We start from the raw sequence: 19,725 nt of genomic DNA on the forward strand, positions 1-19,725 counted from the left end.
GGAGCGACGCTGGACACCAGCCCGTGCCAAAACCCTGCCGCGGGCAGCCACAGCTCCCACTGCCCCAGCTCGCTCCAAACCCCGTCCATCCTGGCCTGGGATGCTTTCAGAGTTATCCTCCATCCAGAGTGCCATGGACACCCTGTGCCAGAGCCTCACCACCCTCACGGGGAATTTCTTCCTAATCTCCAGTCTAAACCTGCCCTCTGTCAGTTTGAACCCATTCCCCTTGTCCTGCCACTACTCGCCCTTGCAGGCAGTCCCTCCCCATCTCTAAGTTCCCCTCAGGCACTGGAAGGCCGTGACCAGGCCGCCCCAGAGCTCTGCAGGCTGAACAATCCCAGTTCCCTCAGCCTTTCCTCACAATCGTGTCCACTTCTGGGCTCTTCAGCACAAGAAAGGCAAGGAGCTACTGGAGAGGATCCAGTGGAGGCCACAAAGTTGGGGTCTGGAGCATCTCCCTGATGAGGAGAGACGGCAGGGCTGGGCCTGGGTAGTGCCAGGGAGCCTGAGGGGGTGTGGGAATAACGAGTAAACCTGGAAGGAGGAAGGCTGGAAGGGATGTGTGTGCTCCAGGAAAAGGTTAATTACAAACGCAATAAATATCCACTCAGATTTTGAAGTGAATAACCATCACACTTCCTGGAGGGGGGGAGAAGGAGCACTAAGGTGATGGCTGTGACAGCTCACACCAGTGTGCCAGCAGGAGCACAAACTTCTCTGTTCTGGGATAGTGGAAGGTGTCCCTGCCCGTGTCAGGGCTGGGATGGGTCGAGCTTTAAGGTCGCAGCAAGCCAAAGCATTCTGTGTTCTGTCTGTGAGGATGTGGCAGTGCCCAGTTCACCCTGACTGCACCAACGAAGCGGTTTTACTGCTCACACATCAGTGAAGTTCGTGCTGCTCCAGCCCTGCCTCGCCCTGCCAGCCTGTGCCTGATGTACCTTCTGGGCACATTTTTCTTTCCTTCCTGAGAACATCCCCTCGGGACAAGCTTAAATTCTAATAAAGAGCAAAGGAAGTCTGCAGGACTGACCGTCCCGAGGGACTGCACGGGAATGCTGTGACCCCGGGCTGGGACAGCAGCCTCCCCAGAGGGAGAAGCCCTGTGCCAGCCAGGCTGCTTTGTGACAGTGCCCTGTGTCCCACTGTGTGTGGGCTTTGTGCCTTCCCTGCACATCCGTGTGCCTGCACAGCCATGAGTCAGGTCGGAATGCTGCTGGGTTGTACCCAGCTGAGATAAGGCACCGTTGGGCAGGGAAAGCCCTTGGAATTAAACTGTCACAGGTAGATAATTCTCTGAAGCGCCAGCCCCCCCCAAAAACTGCACATTGTACCCCTTATAGCTGCGTCCTTGGCAGCGCTGGCTTATCCTGCAGCCTCACCCTGCCTGGTGTGAGGGCACCAGAGGGGAACATTCCCTGTAAAAACACATTCCGGATGCTGAAAATCCTAAAGCTGCATTTTTATGCTGGTTAACTGCTGGATTAGAGATGCTTCACTATCTTTGCACTTCGTAAAAGTGCCTTTATTGCCGTGCAGGAAAATCACACAGAGGTGTCGAGTCTTATAATGAGCTAAGGAAAATGGAGCACAAGAAAGCCTGAGGCTGAGGAAATTAAATATTGTAGTAGCCAGCAAAGGCTGATGTTGAATACAGCAGGGTGCTCTTTGGGGACAAAACGTTTTCTGAAAGGTCATAATTAGCCTGGTGGGAGGCAGAAGTGGGGTTTAAAGCAAACCCCCTGCCCGGAGCACTGAGCTCTTGCCCTATTCCCATTCAAGCAAACCAAAGCTGTGAGGGAGAGCTGGCGGTGGGAGACCAGCCTAAACCCCTCCTTGTGAGAAAGAGCTCAGAACTTGTCAGGAGGAGTTTAGGACCTGTCCCCTGCCTCGCCCTCCTTCCCTTGAGGGCACAGAGGCAGCACAAAGCAGATTTCCTCGTCTGGAGCCCGGGCAATGAGCCGAGGGCTGAGAGCCTGCATCCCCCATCCCGGCAGGACCCCTGGCCAGCGACTGGGTGCCAGGAGCCACGCTGGCCCCGTGTCCCCGAGGAGGCACAGCTGGGGACGCTGGGGCTGCAGGCAGCAGTGCTCAGGCATCCCTGAGCACAAGCCCTGTTCAGGTGCTGGTATAATTTTTTTTCCTGGATCAGCAGATTTAAACTTGCACTGTGCCATACATGTTAAAATTAAACTCAGAGCTGATGTTAAAAGTGCTGCAGCTCTGTCGTGTATCCTGCCTGATTTTTCATTTTGTCTTGCTTTAAAGAGCATCCCCAAGGCTATGAGGTTTCTAGGAAGCAGGAGTTTCTTCGGGAATCCAAGCTTGTTACCAGTTTATCAAATACTCAGTACACTCTTTAAATATTTCACGGTTTGGAAGGGGCCTGTATGGCTAATGGGGACAGAGAGTTTGGGGACACATAAAGCCAGTGTTCCCCTTCAACAGCCCACGCAGGAGCACTCACACAGCAGAGGAACTGCTGATGGAGCAGGGGGGAAAAACCACCAGCACAGACCTGGCTCACAGGCATCCACCAGCCAGAAATGGAGAACGACCCTCAGGAGCAAAATCCCTCCAGTGCAAGGCCTCACACTCCTTGTGCTTTACAGGTAAAATTGCAAGCGTGATAAATGTAAATTTTTTGGTGGCTTGCAACACGCCGATGAACCCAGAAGGCAGCCAGGCCAGCCTTTCCCTGCCCTGTTTAGAGCAGCTCGGCAGGAGCCTTCTGAGCTCTGCAGAGTGTGAAATCACTGGTTCAGGCAGCTGAGGGTGCCAGGGCAGAGCAGAACCACCGCAGATCAGAACTTGTTTGCGATGCATTCAAGTGCTAATAACCATTAGCAGCGCAGGGCACATTCCAGGGCGTGAGCTTTCAGAGCACCTTGAAAGCACTTCCTGCATGCTCAGGGACTTCTCTTTCCCCCCAGTGCCTCCCAGAACACCTGAAGATGTGCCTGGGTGGCTGCGCTGGCACCTCCCTCACCCGCTCCATCCGACACTTCAGCAAGTGCCAGCCTGTTCGTGTTCTCAGCAGGTTCCTTTGGGAGGGCAGCTCTGCATCTCAGGGAGCCAGGCTTTGCACCTCACTTCAGTCCAGCGGGGACCTCCAGAGGGAAGCCACTGGATGCAGACGTGAGCACTCCGTCACTCAGATTTCTGCTCTTCATCCACCCTGCAGATCCTGGTGTTTTTAAGGAACATCCATTGGAAAGGTAATGGCAGAGTCTGACTAATGTTCTTTCTGGGTATCTATTAGATTGTGGAATGACTGTTCGAGATGTTTTCTTCCAGGCATTCAGAACCTCCTCTGACTTTACATCCTTCTCCCCCACTTTTCATCCCATTTTCTGCCATGCCTTTGTCTCACAGCGTCACCCTGCAGTGAGGCACCTTTAGGCACATGAATAGTGAAATGGCTGGAGGTGACAGACCTCATGGCTTTCTTAATGCTCTTAACTTCCAGTCTTCATTATCCTGTCTTGCAGGGCTTTAGGGGAGGGCTGGTTAGTCCATGCTGGTTAGTGTGGGTCTGTGTGCAGCTGTGAAATGCAGTGTGGCTCCATCATCAGCCTCCCTGAGCACACGAGGGCTGTGTGAGACCCTCGGGTACCAGGCAGGATATTCTGTACTACTGGAAATGCTAACCTACGTTTACAACTACCACATCCATTTTCAGGGCACGGGGAATGGTCATTTGGAAGGGAACCAATGCATGAATCAGGGTGCTGATACCAAAGAGTACATTTCCCAGGAGCTGATGATCTGATACGGTGATTTGTAGGGAGACTGAAAGCTTCTGAACCAGCTGGATATTAATTGCCAGGAGCTGTGGATCCAAAGGCCATAGCTGCTTGTTGCAACCATGCTGAAACCATGCAGTAATCCTCTTTATGGAGGCCAGAGTGCAAGTCCTGCTCTGCCTCTCACAGAGTGTCTGAGGCTCCTTGCTGAGCAGGGCCTTCCCCCTCTCTTTGAAATGTATTCCACTATAAAGGGGAAAGCAAGCTAGGAATTGATTTGCCATGAAGAAATTGTATTTGGTGTTTAGGATTGGGGTTTTTTTGAATGATAAATTGAAAAAAAAAAAAAAAAAAAAAAGAGTAGTCCAATAGCAACTCATTTGTTTCCTTAATGGGTGCAAAATACTTATGTAAAGCACAAGAGTTATCGAGCAGGATCCTCTTGCCACGGAACAGGTACAACACAGACAGTAGGATTTAAATTTCCTTCATGTTGTCTTCCTGCCTTAAATATCAACCTCATTCTCATGGGAAACACTTTCAGCTCCCATCATCACTTTTAGCTCCTCAGAGTGCAGTGGGGATGAGCTGCTGGGAGAGGAGGGACTGTGGGCACTTTGCTCCTTCTGAAAGTCCCTGCAATGACCTTGCCTGCAGAAATAAAAACACTGCAGAGCTGAGCAAGCAAACACTGGGCACTGATGACCTTGGGAAAGCAGGGACTGGTCCCTTGGTCACTGAAACTGGGTGCATCTGTCCCCAGTTTGGATCTCTGAATGCATCTCATTGAGGTCTGCTTTTATCATCAAGAGGAGCAGGCATGTCTGCATTGGTGCCAGACATACCCATAAAACACAGCATCTCAAGGCTGGTTCGCTGCATGGGCTGGAAAGGAAGTTCAGGGTGGCATCTCCTTGTAGTCACATTTCTTCCATTCCACCACTGCATCTCTTAATCCAAATCCAATCTGTGCTGCCTTCCCTACCTTCCACATCTATCAGCAATGTCCTCTGATGTTTTCAGAAAATCTCTGCTGAAGCTTTTTCCTCAGGCCTGGCCTCTGACAAAGGATCTCTTCCAAAGCAGCTCTGGTCCTGCTGGGATCTCTCACCTTTCCCCATCTTTTCCCCTCTTTTTCCTTGGACTTTTTTGCTCTTGGGAAAACAAGCACAACTCATCCCTCAGGTGTGGCCTCTTCATGGAGTGCTGAATGAGCTGCACCTTTCTGATCCCTTATCTCTCAGCTCCTTGCCTTGGGGCTGAAGGTCCTGCACTCTGCTCCTGCAGCAGGTTCTCCACGTGCCTGGAGAGCTGATTGCCATGCCTTTGGAGAGTGCTGTCCCCTCCTATGTGGACTTTTGGGATCGCTGCATTGCTCTGCCCCGTGAGCTGTGCAGGGTTAATGAATTCCTGCTTATACAGCTTTTTGAAGATGAAAAGTGCCGTGGAAGGGCTCTGTTATTGTTACCACGTATGAAGAGGTCTGTACCAGACCCAACCGTATTGTGTTTGGCCACTGGATGTCACAGCTGCTCAACACACAATGCAGAAAGGGAAAGTGCTTACCCAGCAATGAGCAGCAGCACTTTCCAGAGCCTTTTCTTGTTCTGTGCACTGTGTTTGTTTGTTAAGGGCCTTGGGGTCTTCTCCTTTGTTTGTGCACTGCTAATGTCCATTTTCAGAGATGGAGCAGCAGTTGTGCTTCCCCTGCCTGCCATAACACTGGGAGATGAGGAGCAAACTGAACATTTTTAGGGGAGCAGTGCAGGTGGCTATAAAGCACTAATTGCACCATGAACAGGTACTGGCACATGCTGCCAGGCTGCCTTCTCACCGAGTTATTCCTTCTCTGTCCCACCCAGTGCACAGCTCAGAGCCCTGGGATGATGGAAACCTTTCTCCAAGGTTTCCTCCTCTCTCTCACACAGCTCCTTTGATCCCCACACTCAGACCACATTCCAGTGCTCCTCACACACAATGCAGTGGCAAGTTTGGCCTCTCCCTTCCTAATCCTGCCTTCACGCTTTGCTTTTTTCCAAAGTCTCAAGCAGAGATCCAGAATGTGAAATCCCCTTTCAGCAAAGTCTGTAGAGCAGCCCTAAAGAGACATTACAAGGGCTGTAATGACATTTCCTGGAAATGAAAATGAAGAGGGATTATTTGGCCATGTTCTCTCCTTTTTATAGCATCACGTTGTCCTTTTCTCCACCTTGGGGAAATGGCAGTGAAGGGCTGCTCCTGCCCATGGTGCAGCGAGGTGATAACCACCCCAGAAGTGATGTGAACATTAAAAAGGGAAACTATTTTAAGATAATCCAAGGGTTACAGCTATAACTAAGAGTAATTGGCTGAAACTGAGCAAAAGAAAATTTAGGTTGACAATGAAGTGCAGGTAGCTAATGCTGAGATCTGTTAGACCGTGAAATGGAATTCGCAGAGGAAACCTCTCTGCTTTTAAATGGGCAAATCCTGCCTTTAGGAGCACTGGTGTAGATCTCTGGTGTCTGTCTCTGACTGCCTCAAAGCCCATTTCTTCCACAAAGCTTCAGCAGAATCATAAAGGTGTCTGAATTTATATCAGAAGAAGGTAGGAAGGTGTCCCTGCCCATGGCAGAGGGTTGGACTAGATATATTCTTTAAGGTCCCTTCCAAGCCAAACCATTCTGATTCCATGATTAAATTTAGTTAAATACATCAAAATATTGTGTAAGATGAAGGAGGTCTAAAGGGATTGTGTGAACTGGAGAAATGAATTCCAGTGCTTTTCTGCCTCTGTGATCTCTGTATGTACTTGAAAACCAGGGGCAAAAAGGGAAGAAGAAAAAAAAAAAGAACCTGGGCAAAATATCAAAGAAAAGAGGGCCAGTTTTGGAAATAAGATGTAGAAACATTACAGGAATTGTTGAATAAAAGAATCTCGTGTTTCAATCCGCACAGCTATTGTCAGCTTTCCTCATGGGTCTGGGCCTGCCAGCACTGGCTGATCTTTGCCTTTCATAAAACTTGTGTAGGCTCTGGATGCCTTCACTCATGCAGCACAACCTCAGCAGAGAGAGCTCTGTTTGAAGAGGTTTTAGACTCACTCAGAAAAACCCGAATGGCCTGATTGAAGGCACTCTGTCCATCTCACTTCAAACAGCCTGCTCCTGGTCAAATGTTTGCTGGGCTGGCAGTGATGCAGCTCTTACTGCAAGCCCTGATGGAATTCCAGCTGATTCAGAGGCAGAGGAGTTAACCCTTTCAAGTTCTGGGTCAAAGGAGCACTGAGGTTTGAGCCAGCTACTTCAATGCCACATCAAGGTTTTAATGTGGCCACCAGAATGTCAGACTTGAGCTGAGCTTTAGGCCAGCGAGGACAGAGAGAATAGCCTGGGAGAAGCAGGATTTAAAAGATGGCAAAGAATCAGGGGAAACTGTAGAGATAAAAGTGAAGTGCATGGAAGCCAACGATGTGGGATAAAAGGCTTATTTCCTACTGCAGTTGAGGCAGGAGGGGGAGGGCTGAGGTCTGTGTGAAAGTTCCCTGTCTCTGGAAAGAAACCATGCCAAGAATATTCATGGCTGACACACAGGACATCAGATTTTCTCACTGGCTGAATCTCGGTGCAGAGATGAGTCCTGTTCCAGTCTCCACCTGTGAACCCCCAGCTCACCTCAGGCACGGTGCTGCTGTGCTGCCTGGAGTTCCCAGGCACTATGTCCATTCTTCTCTCCAGAAATTATGTCCAGGTAGCAAAAGAGCTGACCCAGACAAGCCTCAGGCCAGCCAGGTTTAATACCACATGCACTAAAAAAGCTCCAAGAACCAGTAACCACTGGTTGACGTGGACAATACTTTACACAGGAGGACTTCCATAACTAACTAGGCTTCTAACTAGGCCATCAGCTCCTAGTTAGAAGCTCAGCATCCAAATACATTTAAAGAACTTAATTAAAATTATTGTTCTGTCCTAACCCCAAAACAAATTCATGCTTTGTGCCCTTAGTAAATCCTTTCCACGGATTGCTGTGTCTTCACAGAATCACAGAATGGCTTGGGTTAGAAGGGACCTTAAAGACAAGAATTTGAGCTAACACAGATGTGGCTTTTGGGTGTGCTGAGCACCCACAGCCCCTGCTGATGTCAAGCAAAATGTCACAGATGTTGCAGAAGCTCCATTAAAAATGAATTTGCTGTCATCTCCAGTTTCCTGGCACTGCACACTCCCGAATGGGCTTCATTTCAAGTGCTTTGTGCAGGCTGGGCTGGCTGATCAATAAAGCACAGGCAAGGGAAGCAGCTTGTCACTGGGTGACATCCATTCCCCTCCCCTGCAGGTGACAGGAGAGGTGCTCCAGCACAGAGGTGACCCCCTGTGCCTGACTCTTCTTCACACCCTCCTGTGCTGCTCTGTGGAATCCTGAAGTGCAAAGAGGTATAAACCCCCAAAATTTCACCCTCAGCTAAATTTCAAAGCCTATTTACACAACTGGATACACAAGGATTAAGAAGTGCATTGCGGGGCAGGTTTGCTTAGTTTGGTCCTTACACAGTTCAGTGCAACTGTCAGAATAAATGACTTCTTCAGAGGAGAGAGGGAAAAAACACATTTGGTTAATCAGCTCAATATTACAGCAGTTCCCAAAGATTAAATATGCACTGCACAAACCAGCAACCCAGGAAAGGCAGTTTTATGTTAACAATTCACTTGCAAAGAATAAGATTTTGAGTATAAAATACCTGTTTCTGTTCTTCAGCACAGAAACCTGAGCTCCCATGGCACCTGTAGCTCACTTGTGCCTCTTACTGTTCAATTGCTGTTATTATTCATAGAATCACAGAATGAGCAAACTGCCTGTGCTGCAGCATCCTGGGGCCTGTCCTGCCCAAATTGCCACCCAAACTGCCCCAAACTGCCCCAAACTGCCCCCCAAACTGCCAGGCCAGGTCTTGCCTTCTGTGCAGCACAGCCTGACCCTCACCCCCAGACTCACCTCAGCTGCTGCCACCTCGCTGAGTGGCTGAAAATCACCTTGTTCCTGAAAATAATTGCCAATTTTATCACAAGTGGCAGGGACACTGGGAACAGAAGTGCTGAGATTTCACTGATCTGAGTTTTATCGCTTCGTGCTTAATATTGCTGCCTGTCACCTAAAACCAACAGCCCAGCTATGCTGCTTTTGTTGGAATCTCTAATTCTTTTCCATAGAAGGTAAAAATTCCATTCCTGGGGAGATTTCTGCTCCTCTTTTGTTTTGAAACCCCGGGTCCAGGAGCTGGGGCCAGGCTGGGAAGAAAGGGCTGCCAGCAGTGTGTCATTCCTGGGGGAGGAGGAGGATTTTCAAAGGGAATGGCATTTGCCTGGTGACAGGATACAAAAAGGCAGGGAGAGAATCCAGGGCCTGTTCCCTGTTCTGCCAAATGACTTTTACTGGACCATAGACAAGTATTTGCTTGGGACACATTTTTGAGGAAATTGAGTATCTGAAGAGACACAGAAGTCCACAAGAGCATTTAGACACCTGTCACCTGCTAGTTTTTATTTGAATTCCTGCACGTTTTTTGAAAAGCCATCAGGGTTTCAGTCTCTTGTATGGTGCCTGCACCTTTCAAGTCCAAGTAGTTTTTGAGAGCTCTGAATTTTTCAAAGGTTTCAAATCTCTCCCATTCAAAACTGGATTTTCAGTGATGAGGGAAGGTGCTGAAAGCAAAATGCTTTGAATGCTGAGGCTTAGGGGTGTGGAGTGCTTTTAAACCCCGTCTCCGATTTTCAGAGGAGCCAAGCGTCTACAGTTTTGATTCCTAGTAGGATTGTGAATGCTCTGCACTTTTGAAATCCAGTCCTCTGAATGCCTTTGCCTTGGTCCTCGCTCTGAGTAAAGGAAGCAGCTCTGAGGTCTGGGCTGGGTATTTCTGCTTACGAAGCTCTGTTGTACCCACACTTGCAGCCAGAAGCTTTTCAACCCATTCATGAGCAATGAATGGACAGGAAGAGTGGGCAGAGCTGTGCAGGGGTCAGACAGCGACCCGAGGCCATCAGCTCTGGCCATCGGGGGGACCTGTCCCCTCTGCGGGGACAGCTTAGCCAAAAGGGCCAGCAGAGCTGACTGGCCAAGCCGATGATCCGCACGGCATTGTTCGCTGCTGCTGCTCGGGTGGGTGAGGAGGAGGGCAGGAGGGCTGCTGGAAAGGCCAGGCCTGCAGAAAATCAGCATTTGGGGTTTCTGAGGGGTTTTTAACCAGTCCCTCCCTCGGCTGTGCTGCAGGTACAACACAGACATGCTGATGGCAGCGCTCCTGCTCCGCCTGCTCCTGGTGGCCCTCAGCCACTGCCACGAGGTGCCCTGGACGTACACAGGTAAAAACGGGGCTGCTTTGGGGCTGCTGCTGCTGCACAGGCTCCCTTCCCTTCTGTGCCGCAGGAGCAGCCTGGCTGTCCCTTAGTGAGAGATCACAGAGCAGCTGATTTATTCCACTCCACTGATGCCTCAGTGTCTTGAAAGTGATTCTCCTCAATGTCACCTCTTTTTACTCCTTTGTGTGGTTAGGAGACGTTGTCAGGGTTGGCAGCACAACGAGGTTCAAACAATGGGGGAAATCTTCAGAATGTGTTAGAAGAAAAGCTGCCCTTTGGATGATCCTGCAAGGAAGAGCTTTAAATACTGCCTGCTTCTTATTTTACTGTTATATACCAGGCAGTACAGAGCACTAAGAAGTACTTATTTAGGTATTTATAATTTTTTGGGTGAATTTTTATCTAAATTTCATTTGTGTCAGGGGGTTGTTTGCAGAGCTCACTGAAGTGTTAATCCTTTTATAATCTTCAGTGGGCTTACAACAAAGGATATTGTTGAAGACTTGCAATATTGCAATTGCTCTCTCCCTAGTTAAAAATAGCTAATTGCTGTCAGTTCCTGATCCCAAGCTGAGCCTTCCTGCCTATTGCCCTGATCCTATTCACTCGCACTGGTTAAGAAGCCAATTCCACACCTCTGGCAGCTGGGACCCATTTAAATCCCCATTTCCATGTAAACACTGCTTCTCTTTTGGTGGGGGTTCAGCCCCCAGCGATCACCGAGCCGCTGCTGCAATGCAGGTTTCTTTCTTTGCAGCACAGTTGTCCTGCAGACACAATAATGTGCATTTTCACTCTGGGGAAGGCAAAGCAACCTGTTCTGGCTGCAGCTCCTGGCGCTCCAATAATTAGATTGGCATTTCCCGCTGGCAAAGGAGGGCAGTGCTCTGGCTGCTGACTAACAGCACATCCCTGTCACCTGCCTTGCCCCCGCTCCAGGAGAAGGAGAGCTGGATGAAGAGCACTGGGGACAGCACTTCCCAGACTGTGCTGGCAAGCAGCAATCCCCGATTGACATCCAGAGGAGGAAGGTGAGGTACAACCCCCTGCTGCAGCTGGAGCTCGGTGGCTACGATGGGCCCCTGCAGGGCCAGCTCAGGATGACCAACAACGGCCACTCTGGTAAGGCTCAGGGCACTGCGGGAACAGATCTTTTGTTTCAGCTGTGGAAATGCATTCCCAGACAATGCCCGTGTTTTGAACTCACCTCACTTTGCCGTCTCGCTTCATTCTGCTCCCTTAGGTTTGCTGTTTTCCTCAGTCACCCAGGAAAGCTCTCCAGAAATACATAAATAAATCAGAATCAATCAATCAATCAATCAAATAAATACATAAATAAATCAAATAAATAAAAGGCAGTTAGGTTTCTGCAAGGCATTTTCTCTGTTGGACATGGAAAGGGGATAAAATGCAGCTGGAGAATTCCAGATTGATCCTTTCCTTTAATGTGCTGCAAGACAACAGGAGTGCAGCAGTGAGTGGTAATTGGGGCACACTGACTCCTCTGCATTCAGAAAATTCATCTTTTGGCCTGGGCATGAATCAGAAGTGACAGGAATGGAACCTTTGCCTCCCAGGTTTGGTTGGATGTAGGTCACCCTAAGTACAACACGGAGGAGGATCACAAGCCAGAGGATTGGTATTTTGGGGCTCAGGAAAGGAAACTGAAGCACAGCACATGTTAAAACCCTGGCCTTTGGCTACACCCTTTCGGGCAATGCTTATAATTTAGGAGATCCCAGATTCCCCCGCTGCAATCTGTAATTCATTGCCTAAATAATTCATCAGCTGGTACTGTTGGGATAACGCCTTCGGACTACAGATGAGCAATGAGAGAATTTTCTGATGGCTGCAGGGGAGAGAGGATGAGCGCTTTGGGAAGGTGTCGGGAACATAAAGCTCTCGGCTCCTGAGTCCTGCACAGCAGCTTTCTTCCTGCCTGCAACAAAGAGAGAGAAATCGGTGTGAGGGCAGGGCAGCGGAGCGCCGAGGGACAAAGTGCCAGCAGAGGAAGACTGCTGTGACTGTGTTCCTGAAAATTGTACCTCCTTTTGTGCGGCCCGCACAAGCTCAGCGTTCAGCCCGGAGCTCTCTGTCAGCACTTCTGCCCTGCCTGCCTAGACATTAATTCTTGCAGGTTTAGCTTTTTTGACTGCATGTGTGTATCTGCCCATTCTTTTGTTAACTTCCCAACAATGATTTTCTGATGCAGGGCAGTTTCCTAAAGCACAAAGACAAACGACTGTCGCTATTCACAGCTCCTGTGAGTCAGGCTGGGCTTTTCTACTGGCTTCAGTGAGATGGGACAGGGCAGCAGAATCTCCCAGGGAAAGCACTCAGCACATCTGAAAGGGACAGGAGAGGGATTTATCAGCAGGACTCTCCTTACAGACTCTCAGAGCCAAACCCCAAATGCCTCACCAAGGAAACCAGGTTCATTTTTTCTGCAGGTCTGTTAGCACCAGGTTAAATCCCACCTGAAAATGCCTGTTTGCTGTGGTGGGAGTGTTCACACAGACAGCCTGGGGTTAACAAAGCCTTTTTTTTTTTTTTTTTTTTTTTTTTTGTATTAAAACAAAAAGCTTTCTTTTTGTTTTAAAGAGGGCTGTTCCTCCAGCTGGTAGTGAGGACAAGGAAAATTAAAACATCATCTATGTGTGCATCCTCCTCCAGGAGCAGATTTAACTGGGGCCTCCAGTGTGCCCCGTTAAGTGAGCCTGCCCAGGGGCCAAGCCGGGCAGCCAGGCTGGCTGTCCCTGCGGGCAGCGATGGCCAGAGGCCAAGCAGGAGTGCTGGGGAAGGCTCAGCTGCACTCGCCCTGCTCAGCCCAGCTGATTCTCCACCGCCTGGCAGAGCCGGGGCAGAGCAGGAGGGAGGCACTGCCAGCTCGGAGCAGTCGCTCCCCGCTCACGCTCTGCCTGAAAGCAGAAGCAAGCCAGGCTGCTCCCTGCCTTGTGCTTGCAGCAAATATTTGCCTAGAATATCTTAGAGGGGCCTTAAGCTTGTTACAAACTCACAACACAAATCCCTGGCTGTGTTTTGTAGAAAGTAGAAACCCTGGTGAGGTACTTGAAGTAAATAACCCTCATTATGGAAGGCAGTCAGCAGGGAACTTATGAAAAAGGTAGATTATGTTATCCCTCCCACTCTAGAGCCTTTGGGATATTAAAAGGAAACATGCTTTCGTCTTGTCTGTCTATAAACAGTTCACAAACAAAAGAAACTCCTCAGAAACACAAACTATGACTAATTAATAATATGTTGTGTTGCATTTTGCAAGGATAGTTGCTAGTTTTTATAACATGCTGGGGGCTTTCATTGAGATGAGGCAATTCTCCACTTTCACTCCTAGATTTATTAACATAATCTATGATTTCTGGCACTGAATTAGCAGGAAGACAAAGGGTTTGTGACTTCTCCTTGGCAAGGAGAAGAAAAGAGGTTTGTCTCCACAAATCCTTCAGCAGTGACACAGCCTTTTCAAACCCACAGGGTGCTCCTAGAATGGCTGGGCCTCACTGGGAATTGTGATAACAGATGAGGCCACTCTGTGCTGATTCCTACTCCCCTTTCCTGCCTTGGAAAGGAGGTGCCTAACAGACCTGTGCCAGGTGTGCTGTGCTGGGTGAGAGTGAGCATTGAAGCTTTCATTAGTGCCTGCTGCCAGAGCCAGAGCTCTCAGGGGGAGAAGGGCTCTGCAGGCACAGCTGGGGACTGCCCAGTCCTGCTTGTGCCTGGTGTGCTGCACCAGCCTGAGCCCAGGAAAGGTTTCCAGCACACCCAGCTTTAAGGTTCACTGCTTTCCCTCCCACACCGGGGTGCTGTGCTGACCGTGCCTGCTCCTTCCAGGAGGTGCCACCTTCCAGGTGGAACCACCACGGGGATGGGCAAGGCTGCACCCCCTGCTGCCTCCAGCCCTGTCATTCTTCAGTTCAGATCGATTTGCCACCCACCATGAACATCTCCAGAGGGCTCCCAGGTGTCTACACAGCTGTCCAGATGCACCTGCACTGGGGAGGGCTGGACCTGGAGACCAGTGGCTCGGAGCACACCATCGACGGGATGCGCTACTTCGCCGAGGTTCGTGCGGCCCAGGGCTGCAGGGAGGGCTCTGGGGCTCTCACTGGGAAAGGGGGGGCTGCATCCCACAGGGCCTGCAGGGAGGCAAGGGGGAAAGCAGGGCAATGGGAGGGCTGAGCCTGACAGTGCTGGCACAGAAGGCTCCAAGAAAAGCCATGGTAAGAGCACTCGTGTCCTTCAGAGGTGGAGCTGTTCCCCCACAGTCACCACAAAGTCACCTCTGTTAAACCAGAGGTCCCTTTGGCCTGCTATGAGGCACAAACAGCACGAACTGGGGTGGTGACTGTCCCTTCAGTGTGCCCCTCTAAACACGCAGGAGCCGTTCATCACTTCCTGCTAAGTGACCCCATCTCTCTCCTGGCAGCTGCACATTGTGCACTACAACTCTGCTAACTACTCCAGCTTTGAAGAAGCCAAAGACAAGCCCCAGGGGCTGGCTGTGCTGGCCTTCCTGTACACGGTAGGTGTGACCCAGGCTGGGGCAGGGGGCACTGCCTGAGCTAAAACCTCCCTCAGACACCAGCAGCCCGGTTTGTTCAGCTGTCCCCAGAGATGGGGTCTGGCACTTTAGGGGGCTGTGCTGCTTCCCCTGGGCATCTGGACTTCACACAGCTCCAGCCAATACCCCCTGGGAGCCCCAGAAAACTGCCCCATAAGTAGTATTTTATATCTATCTATATATATATAGATCTATATCTATATCTATATCTCCCACATATATATCTATATATATATCCCATATATAAGAATATCAGGTGGTGTTATAAGAATATCAGGTGGGGTTTCCCTGCTGTGCCTCCGAGCCTTGCTCTGCTTTGCCAGTGGGAACTCTTGATTCAGTGTGGATTTAAAAGCAGTAAAAAAGAATCCTGTTCACTATTCTGCCCAAGCTGTACAAACCTGACCATTGTCCAGCCCATCAGGAGATCTGTGGTGGTATTTGTTTTCTTTGATGAATTAGCCCCACCACAAGTGCTCAGCAGTGAGAAGGACTGGCAGGCCACTCCTTTTGATCAGGTGTCTGTGCTGTGTTTAGGATGGGCACTTTGAGAACACCTACTACAGCGAATTCATTTCCAAACTGGCAAGGATCAGGTTTGCAGGTAAGACCTGGGGATGCCTTTCTCTGTCCCTGATGTGCTCCCAGCCTGTGTGCACACTCTGGCTCTGGGAACAGACATTTTCCTGCTGCTGTGCTGGCAGAGCATCCTCAGCCCCGCACAACTCCAGCCCAGGGCCGTGGGAAGGTGCTCAGGGCAGCAATAAATGCACTCCTGGAGGTCTGTGCAGCACCAAGTATCAGCTTCCTGCAGCCTGCACACCCCCTGATGCCTCCTGGAGCACCCCAGGGACTGGCAGAGCACTGAGAGCAGCACTGAGAGCACCCCCAGACACGTCTGACTGACAAACCAGAAAGGGCCTTTCATGCCTCTCCATCTCCTCCCAGTTCCACAAAAAGTCTGATGAGCCACTGCTCTGGGCAGAGGGATTTGCTGACCCCAGCTCCAAGAGCATTTCCACCTCTCTCTTCCCTGCCCATTAACGTCTGATACCATCTCTGCTTCCTTTGGAGGTCAGTCAACCACGCTCAGCTCTCTGGACATCCAAGCCATGCTGCCAGAAGACCTCTCCCACTTCTACAGGTACCAGGGCTCGCTGACCACCCCCCCGTGCTCCGAGAGCGTGATCTGGACCATCTTCCACTCCCCAATTGTCCTGTCACACACTCAGGTCAGTGCTGCCTCTCACCAGCTCCTCTTCCCTCTCAACGTTTCCCTTTCTGTCCTCCAGGGATCTTGGGAACAGAAGAGCTCTTAGGGCACCTCTCCTACAGAGCTTTTGGGGTGGATTCCTGAAAAACTGGACTTACAGGTGCCTGCCGTTCTGCATGGCAGCAGGGTCAGGCTGTGTAGCAGGTGACCTGAGGTCTGGTGACTGATAACAAAACTCTCTGCTCAGCTAAGCTCAGCCACCCTGAAGCACTATAAAAAAGGAAGAGACCAGTGAGAATTAACAAGGCAAAAACTACTGCAAGAGAGTCCCCCTGAAAAAAAAAAAAAACAAAAACCTAACCAAAAAAGAACCATAAATAACATTAAAATAATTACAGAATAATTGCCAGATTTTAGAAGGTATTTCAGGGTTTTTCTGTGTCTAGACTCACACTGGAAGTAATGCTTTTAAGTTAATAAATAATAAAGAAGCATCAGAAACATTTTCTTCCAGGAGAAGAAAAAGATAAAATTGAGACCACAGCAGTGGAGGATCACAGTGTGCTCTCTTTGAAAAAGAAATACTGTTTTTGTCAGAGAAAGGCTGGAAGGCACTAGTGAGAAAGGTAGAGAATAGCAGCAAAATCTCCATCCATGCTATCATCAGGCAGGTGCTCAGAACTCCCCCAGGCAAAAATGCCTTTATCGTGAATTAGCTGAGAAGAGCCCTCAGTCCTGTTCCTTCCCCAGCTGCTGCTCAGCAAGAGACCCTGAGGATTCCTGTGTGATCCTCAGGCCAATCCCGAGCTGCAGGATGTGCACTGCAGCTCGGGGCAGAGCTGCTGTCCCTGTGCCCTGTGTGATGTCCCTGTGCCCTGTGTGATGTCCCTGTGCCCTGTGTGATGTCCCTGTGCCATTCTGCACTGCGGGTCTGGGCAGAGCTGCTGTCCCTGTGCCCTGTGTGATGTCCCTGTGCCCTGTGTGATGTCCCTGTGCCATTCTGCACTGCGGGTCTGGGCAGAGCTGCTGTCCCTGTGCCCTGTGTGATATCCCCATGCCTTTGTGCCCTGTGTGATGTCCCTGTGCCATTCTGCACTGCGGGTCTGGGCAGAGCTGCTGTCCCTGTGCCCTGTGTGATGTCCCCATGCCCTGTGTGATGTCCCCGTGCCCTGTGTGATGTCCCTGTGCCCTGTGTGATGTCCCTGTGCCATTCTGCACTGCAAGTCTGGGCAGAGCTGCTGTCCCTGTGCCCTGTGTGATGTCCCTGTGCCATTCTGCACTCCAGCTCCAGGCAGAGCTGCTGTCCCCGTGCCCTGTGTGATGTCCCTGTGCCATTCTGCACTCCAGCTCCAGGCAGAGCTGCTGTCCCCGTGCCCTGTGTGATGTCCCTGTGCCATTCTGCACTCCAGCTCCAGGCAGAGCTGCTGTCCCCGTGCCCTGTGTGATGTCCCCGTGCCCTGAGTGATGTCCCTGTGCCCTGTGTGATGTCCCCGTGCCCTGAGTGATGTCCCCGTGCCACTGTGCCCTGTGTTTGTCCCTGTCCCTGTGCCAGGTCCAGCTCCTGGAGAACACCCTGCTGGACTGGCACAACCGCACCCTGCGCAACGACTACCGGCACGCGCAGCCGCTGCAGGGCCGCGTGGTGGAGGCCTCCTTCCGAGCCCAGCGGGGCCAGGGTAGGGCCAGGGGCCCCGGGGGGGGGACAAACACCCGCGGGGAAGGTGTGACACTGCCAGTCCTTGCAGCTGGACACTGCCAGTCCTTGCAGCTGGACGGGCTGGAATCCCCTGTGTGGGAGGGCAGTGTCCCTGCTCAGGCAGAGGTGTCCCGTGTGCCTCCCCGCTGGCACCCCTTGTTTAAGGGGTGTGCCAGCCCTGCCTTTTGAGTGTCACACCTCCAGGGTAGCTGGTGCTACCTGGCACCACGTCAGGACCCCCAGCTCAGGTGTGTCTGGTGCATGGGGCCTGTGGGAACAGCTCTGGCTGGGCAGCCACACCGAGGAGAGGAGCTGCGTGTTGGAACACAGCTTTTGCTGCAGCTAGAAAATGCAGCTTGTGCAGGTCCCAGCCCTCTGTAAATCCAGCTGTCTGATTGCTCCAGCACAGTGTCATCCAGAGGAATTCACCCTCAGGCTGGATCAAATCCAGATGCAGCTCCAGGACATGAAGACAGAGTTGCTGAATGGACTGAGCCACACAGGTAAGAAACACAGGTTGAGTCCAGCTCACCTTGTGAGGATGAAGAGCCCTGCTGAGCTTGGTGGCCCAAATCATTGACAGGTTTAATACAGGCACACACAGGTAGAATTCTGTCCCATATCTGGGCCTGCTGATAGAAATCCTTCACCATCATCAAGGCCAGCCCTAAGCCAGCTACAGCTCTCTCCTGCCACACGGGAACACATTTTTACAGAGAGTAAAAATGCTCAGCTCAGTTCCCCCAGGATAAATAACCATCACCTCTATTTTATACAACATGAGAAAAGAGGAGGAAGGAGGGGAAACCATGATTTTCCCAAACATTTGTGTGGGGGAACTCAGCTTTTCATCATTCCAAAGCCCTTCCCTGCTGGCACAACACACAGCAGTAACTCAGACTCCACAGCCCTACCAGTTCTGTGGGTGTTACTCTCCAGAATTTGACTTGTTTACAGGAAATGTAACTGCTGGCTTTTGGGTTATTTCAGGTACAAAATCCAGCACCTTTCCAGCTTTCTACTTCCCCGTGGAAAACATTGAGAGCGTTGTGGAGGTTCATCCCCTCCGTGCTGTGTCTCTGCAAGCCTTCACGCTGTGTTTCTGGAGCAGAGCCCAGCCCGTCGGCAGCCAGACCATCCTGTCCTACTCCACTGGGGAGAGCGACCACGAGCTGGTGGTGACCGTGGGCACAGAGCTGGGGCTGTGGGTAGGAGGCCACTTCCTCAGCTTCCCCCTGCAGCACGAGGCTCGGGGCTGGCTGCACCACTGCGTGACCTGGGCCTCCGCGGAGGGAACGGCCAGCCTCTGGCTCAACGGGGCAGCTGGCAAAGCAAAGAGTGTCCAGAAGGGCTACGTGAGCCGGGCTGGGGGGACGCTGGTCCTCGGCAAGGACAGGGACGCTCTGCTTGGCACCTTCTCCAATGGCTTTGCGGGCTGGATGAGCCAGGTGAACCTGTGGAGCCGAGTCCTCAGCGCCACGGAGGTTCGGGCGCTGGCGCTGTGCAAAGCAGGGCGGCCCACGGGGGACGTCGTAGCCTGGGGACAAACCCCCATGGCCCTCCTCGGGGGGGTGCTTCTGCAGCCCGACACCAGCTGCCAGTGAGCACAGCCTCCTCTGAAGGCGTCCAGAGAGTCTGAACTGCTTCTTGGGAAAACTGAGAAAAACTGGGGTGGATTGCTTGTTCCTCCTCCTGATTTGTAAAGGCTCACTGTGCACCTCCTGGTGCTCCAGGGTGCTTTTCCAAGAGACCAAGCCTTCATCTGTGAGATAAAAGCAATGAACTGCAGAATCTGGCACAATCCAGCACCCTGGGTTGTTACGTCCCTCCCAGGGGGTTGATTTAGATCCCCACACACAGATTTTTTTTCATGCCAAAGAGGTGCTCTCTGGTCAAAGGAGCTGCTTTCTCAAATAAAATTTCTCTCCCCTCCCTCACCCCATCTCAGTTTCTCATCATCTTCCCTGCTTGTCTCTCCTTCTGTTTGTCACCACCAACTCACCACCCCTTCCCCTGCAGTCGTATCCCATAGGAGAGTGGATGTGGAGCTCTGGCAGGGCAGGTCCCAGGACAGGTCCTGTGCAATCCCTGTGCCTTGGCCTGTGGCACAGCTTTGCCTTCTTTTCTATAGTGGATGTAGAGACAGAGCAAAGAAA

At 51.2% G+C, this 19,725-nt stretch overlaps 1 protein-coding gene across 3 annotated transcripts; it reads left to right on the forward strand.

Moving 5' to 3' along the window:
- The first annotated feature begins 32 nt into the window (after positions 1 to 32).
- On the forward strand, positions 33 to 19,424 carry CA6 (carbonic anhydrase 6). Of its 3 annotated transcripts, XM_053963033.1 has the most exons (11): positions 2,589 to 2,612; positions 2,934 to 3,218; positions 9,993 to 10,084; positions 11,021 to 11,203; positions 14,013 to 14,161; positions 14,526 to 14,621; positions 15,198 to 15,264; positions 15,735 to 15,892; positions 17,426 to 17,549; positions 17,974 to 18,072; positions 18,560 to 19,424. In XM_053963033.1, the coding sequence occupies exons 3-11, from the start codon at positions 10,006 to 10,008 to the stop codon at positions 19,171 to 19,173; spliced, it is 1,569 nt and encodes a 522-aa protein (XP_053819008.1). In that variant the 5' UTR covers positions 2,589 to 2,612; positions 2,934 to 3,218; positions 9,993 to 10,005; the 3' UTR covers positions 19,174 to 19,424. The 3 variants fall into 3 exon arrangements, with proteins under 3 accessions (XP_053819007.1, XP_053819008.1, XP_053819009.1); XM_053963032.1 differs by having other exon boundaries at positions 33 to 3,218; XM_053963034.1 differs by lacking the exons at positions 2,589 to 2,612; positions 2,934 to 3,218 and adding an exon at positions 8,075 to 8,161.
- Positions 19,425 to 19,725: the final 301 nt, after the last annotated feature.

The sequence above is a fragment of the Vidua chalybeata genome, chromosome 22, assembly GCF_026979565.1.
Source record: "Vidua chalybeata isolate OUT-0048 chromosome 22, bVidCha1 merged haplotype, whole genome shotgun sequence".
NCBI lineage: Eukaryota > Metazoa > Chordata > Aves > Passeriformes > Viduidae > Vidua > Vidua chalybeata.

What these genes read in the sequence shown, in the direction of transcription:
- CA6 (XM_053963032.1), top strand. Translation starts at nt 10,006, where the DNA reads ATGCTGATGGCAGCGCTCCTGCTCCGCCTGCTCCTGGTGGCCCTCAGC. An exon ending in GACCAACAACGGCCACTCTG is followed by an intron (nt 11,204 to 14,012) that starts GTAAGGCTCAGG and finishes GTCATTCTTCAG; the next exon opens with TTCAGATCGATTTGCCACCC. An exon ending in GGATGCGCTACTTCGCCGAG is followed by an intron (nt 14,162 to 14,525) that starts GTTCGTGCGGCC and finishes CTCTCCTGGCAG; the next exon opens with CTGCACATTGTGCACTACAA.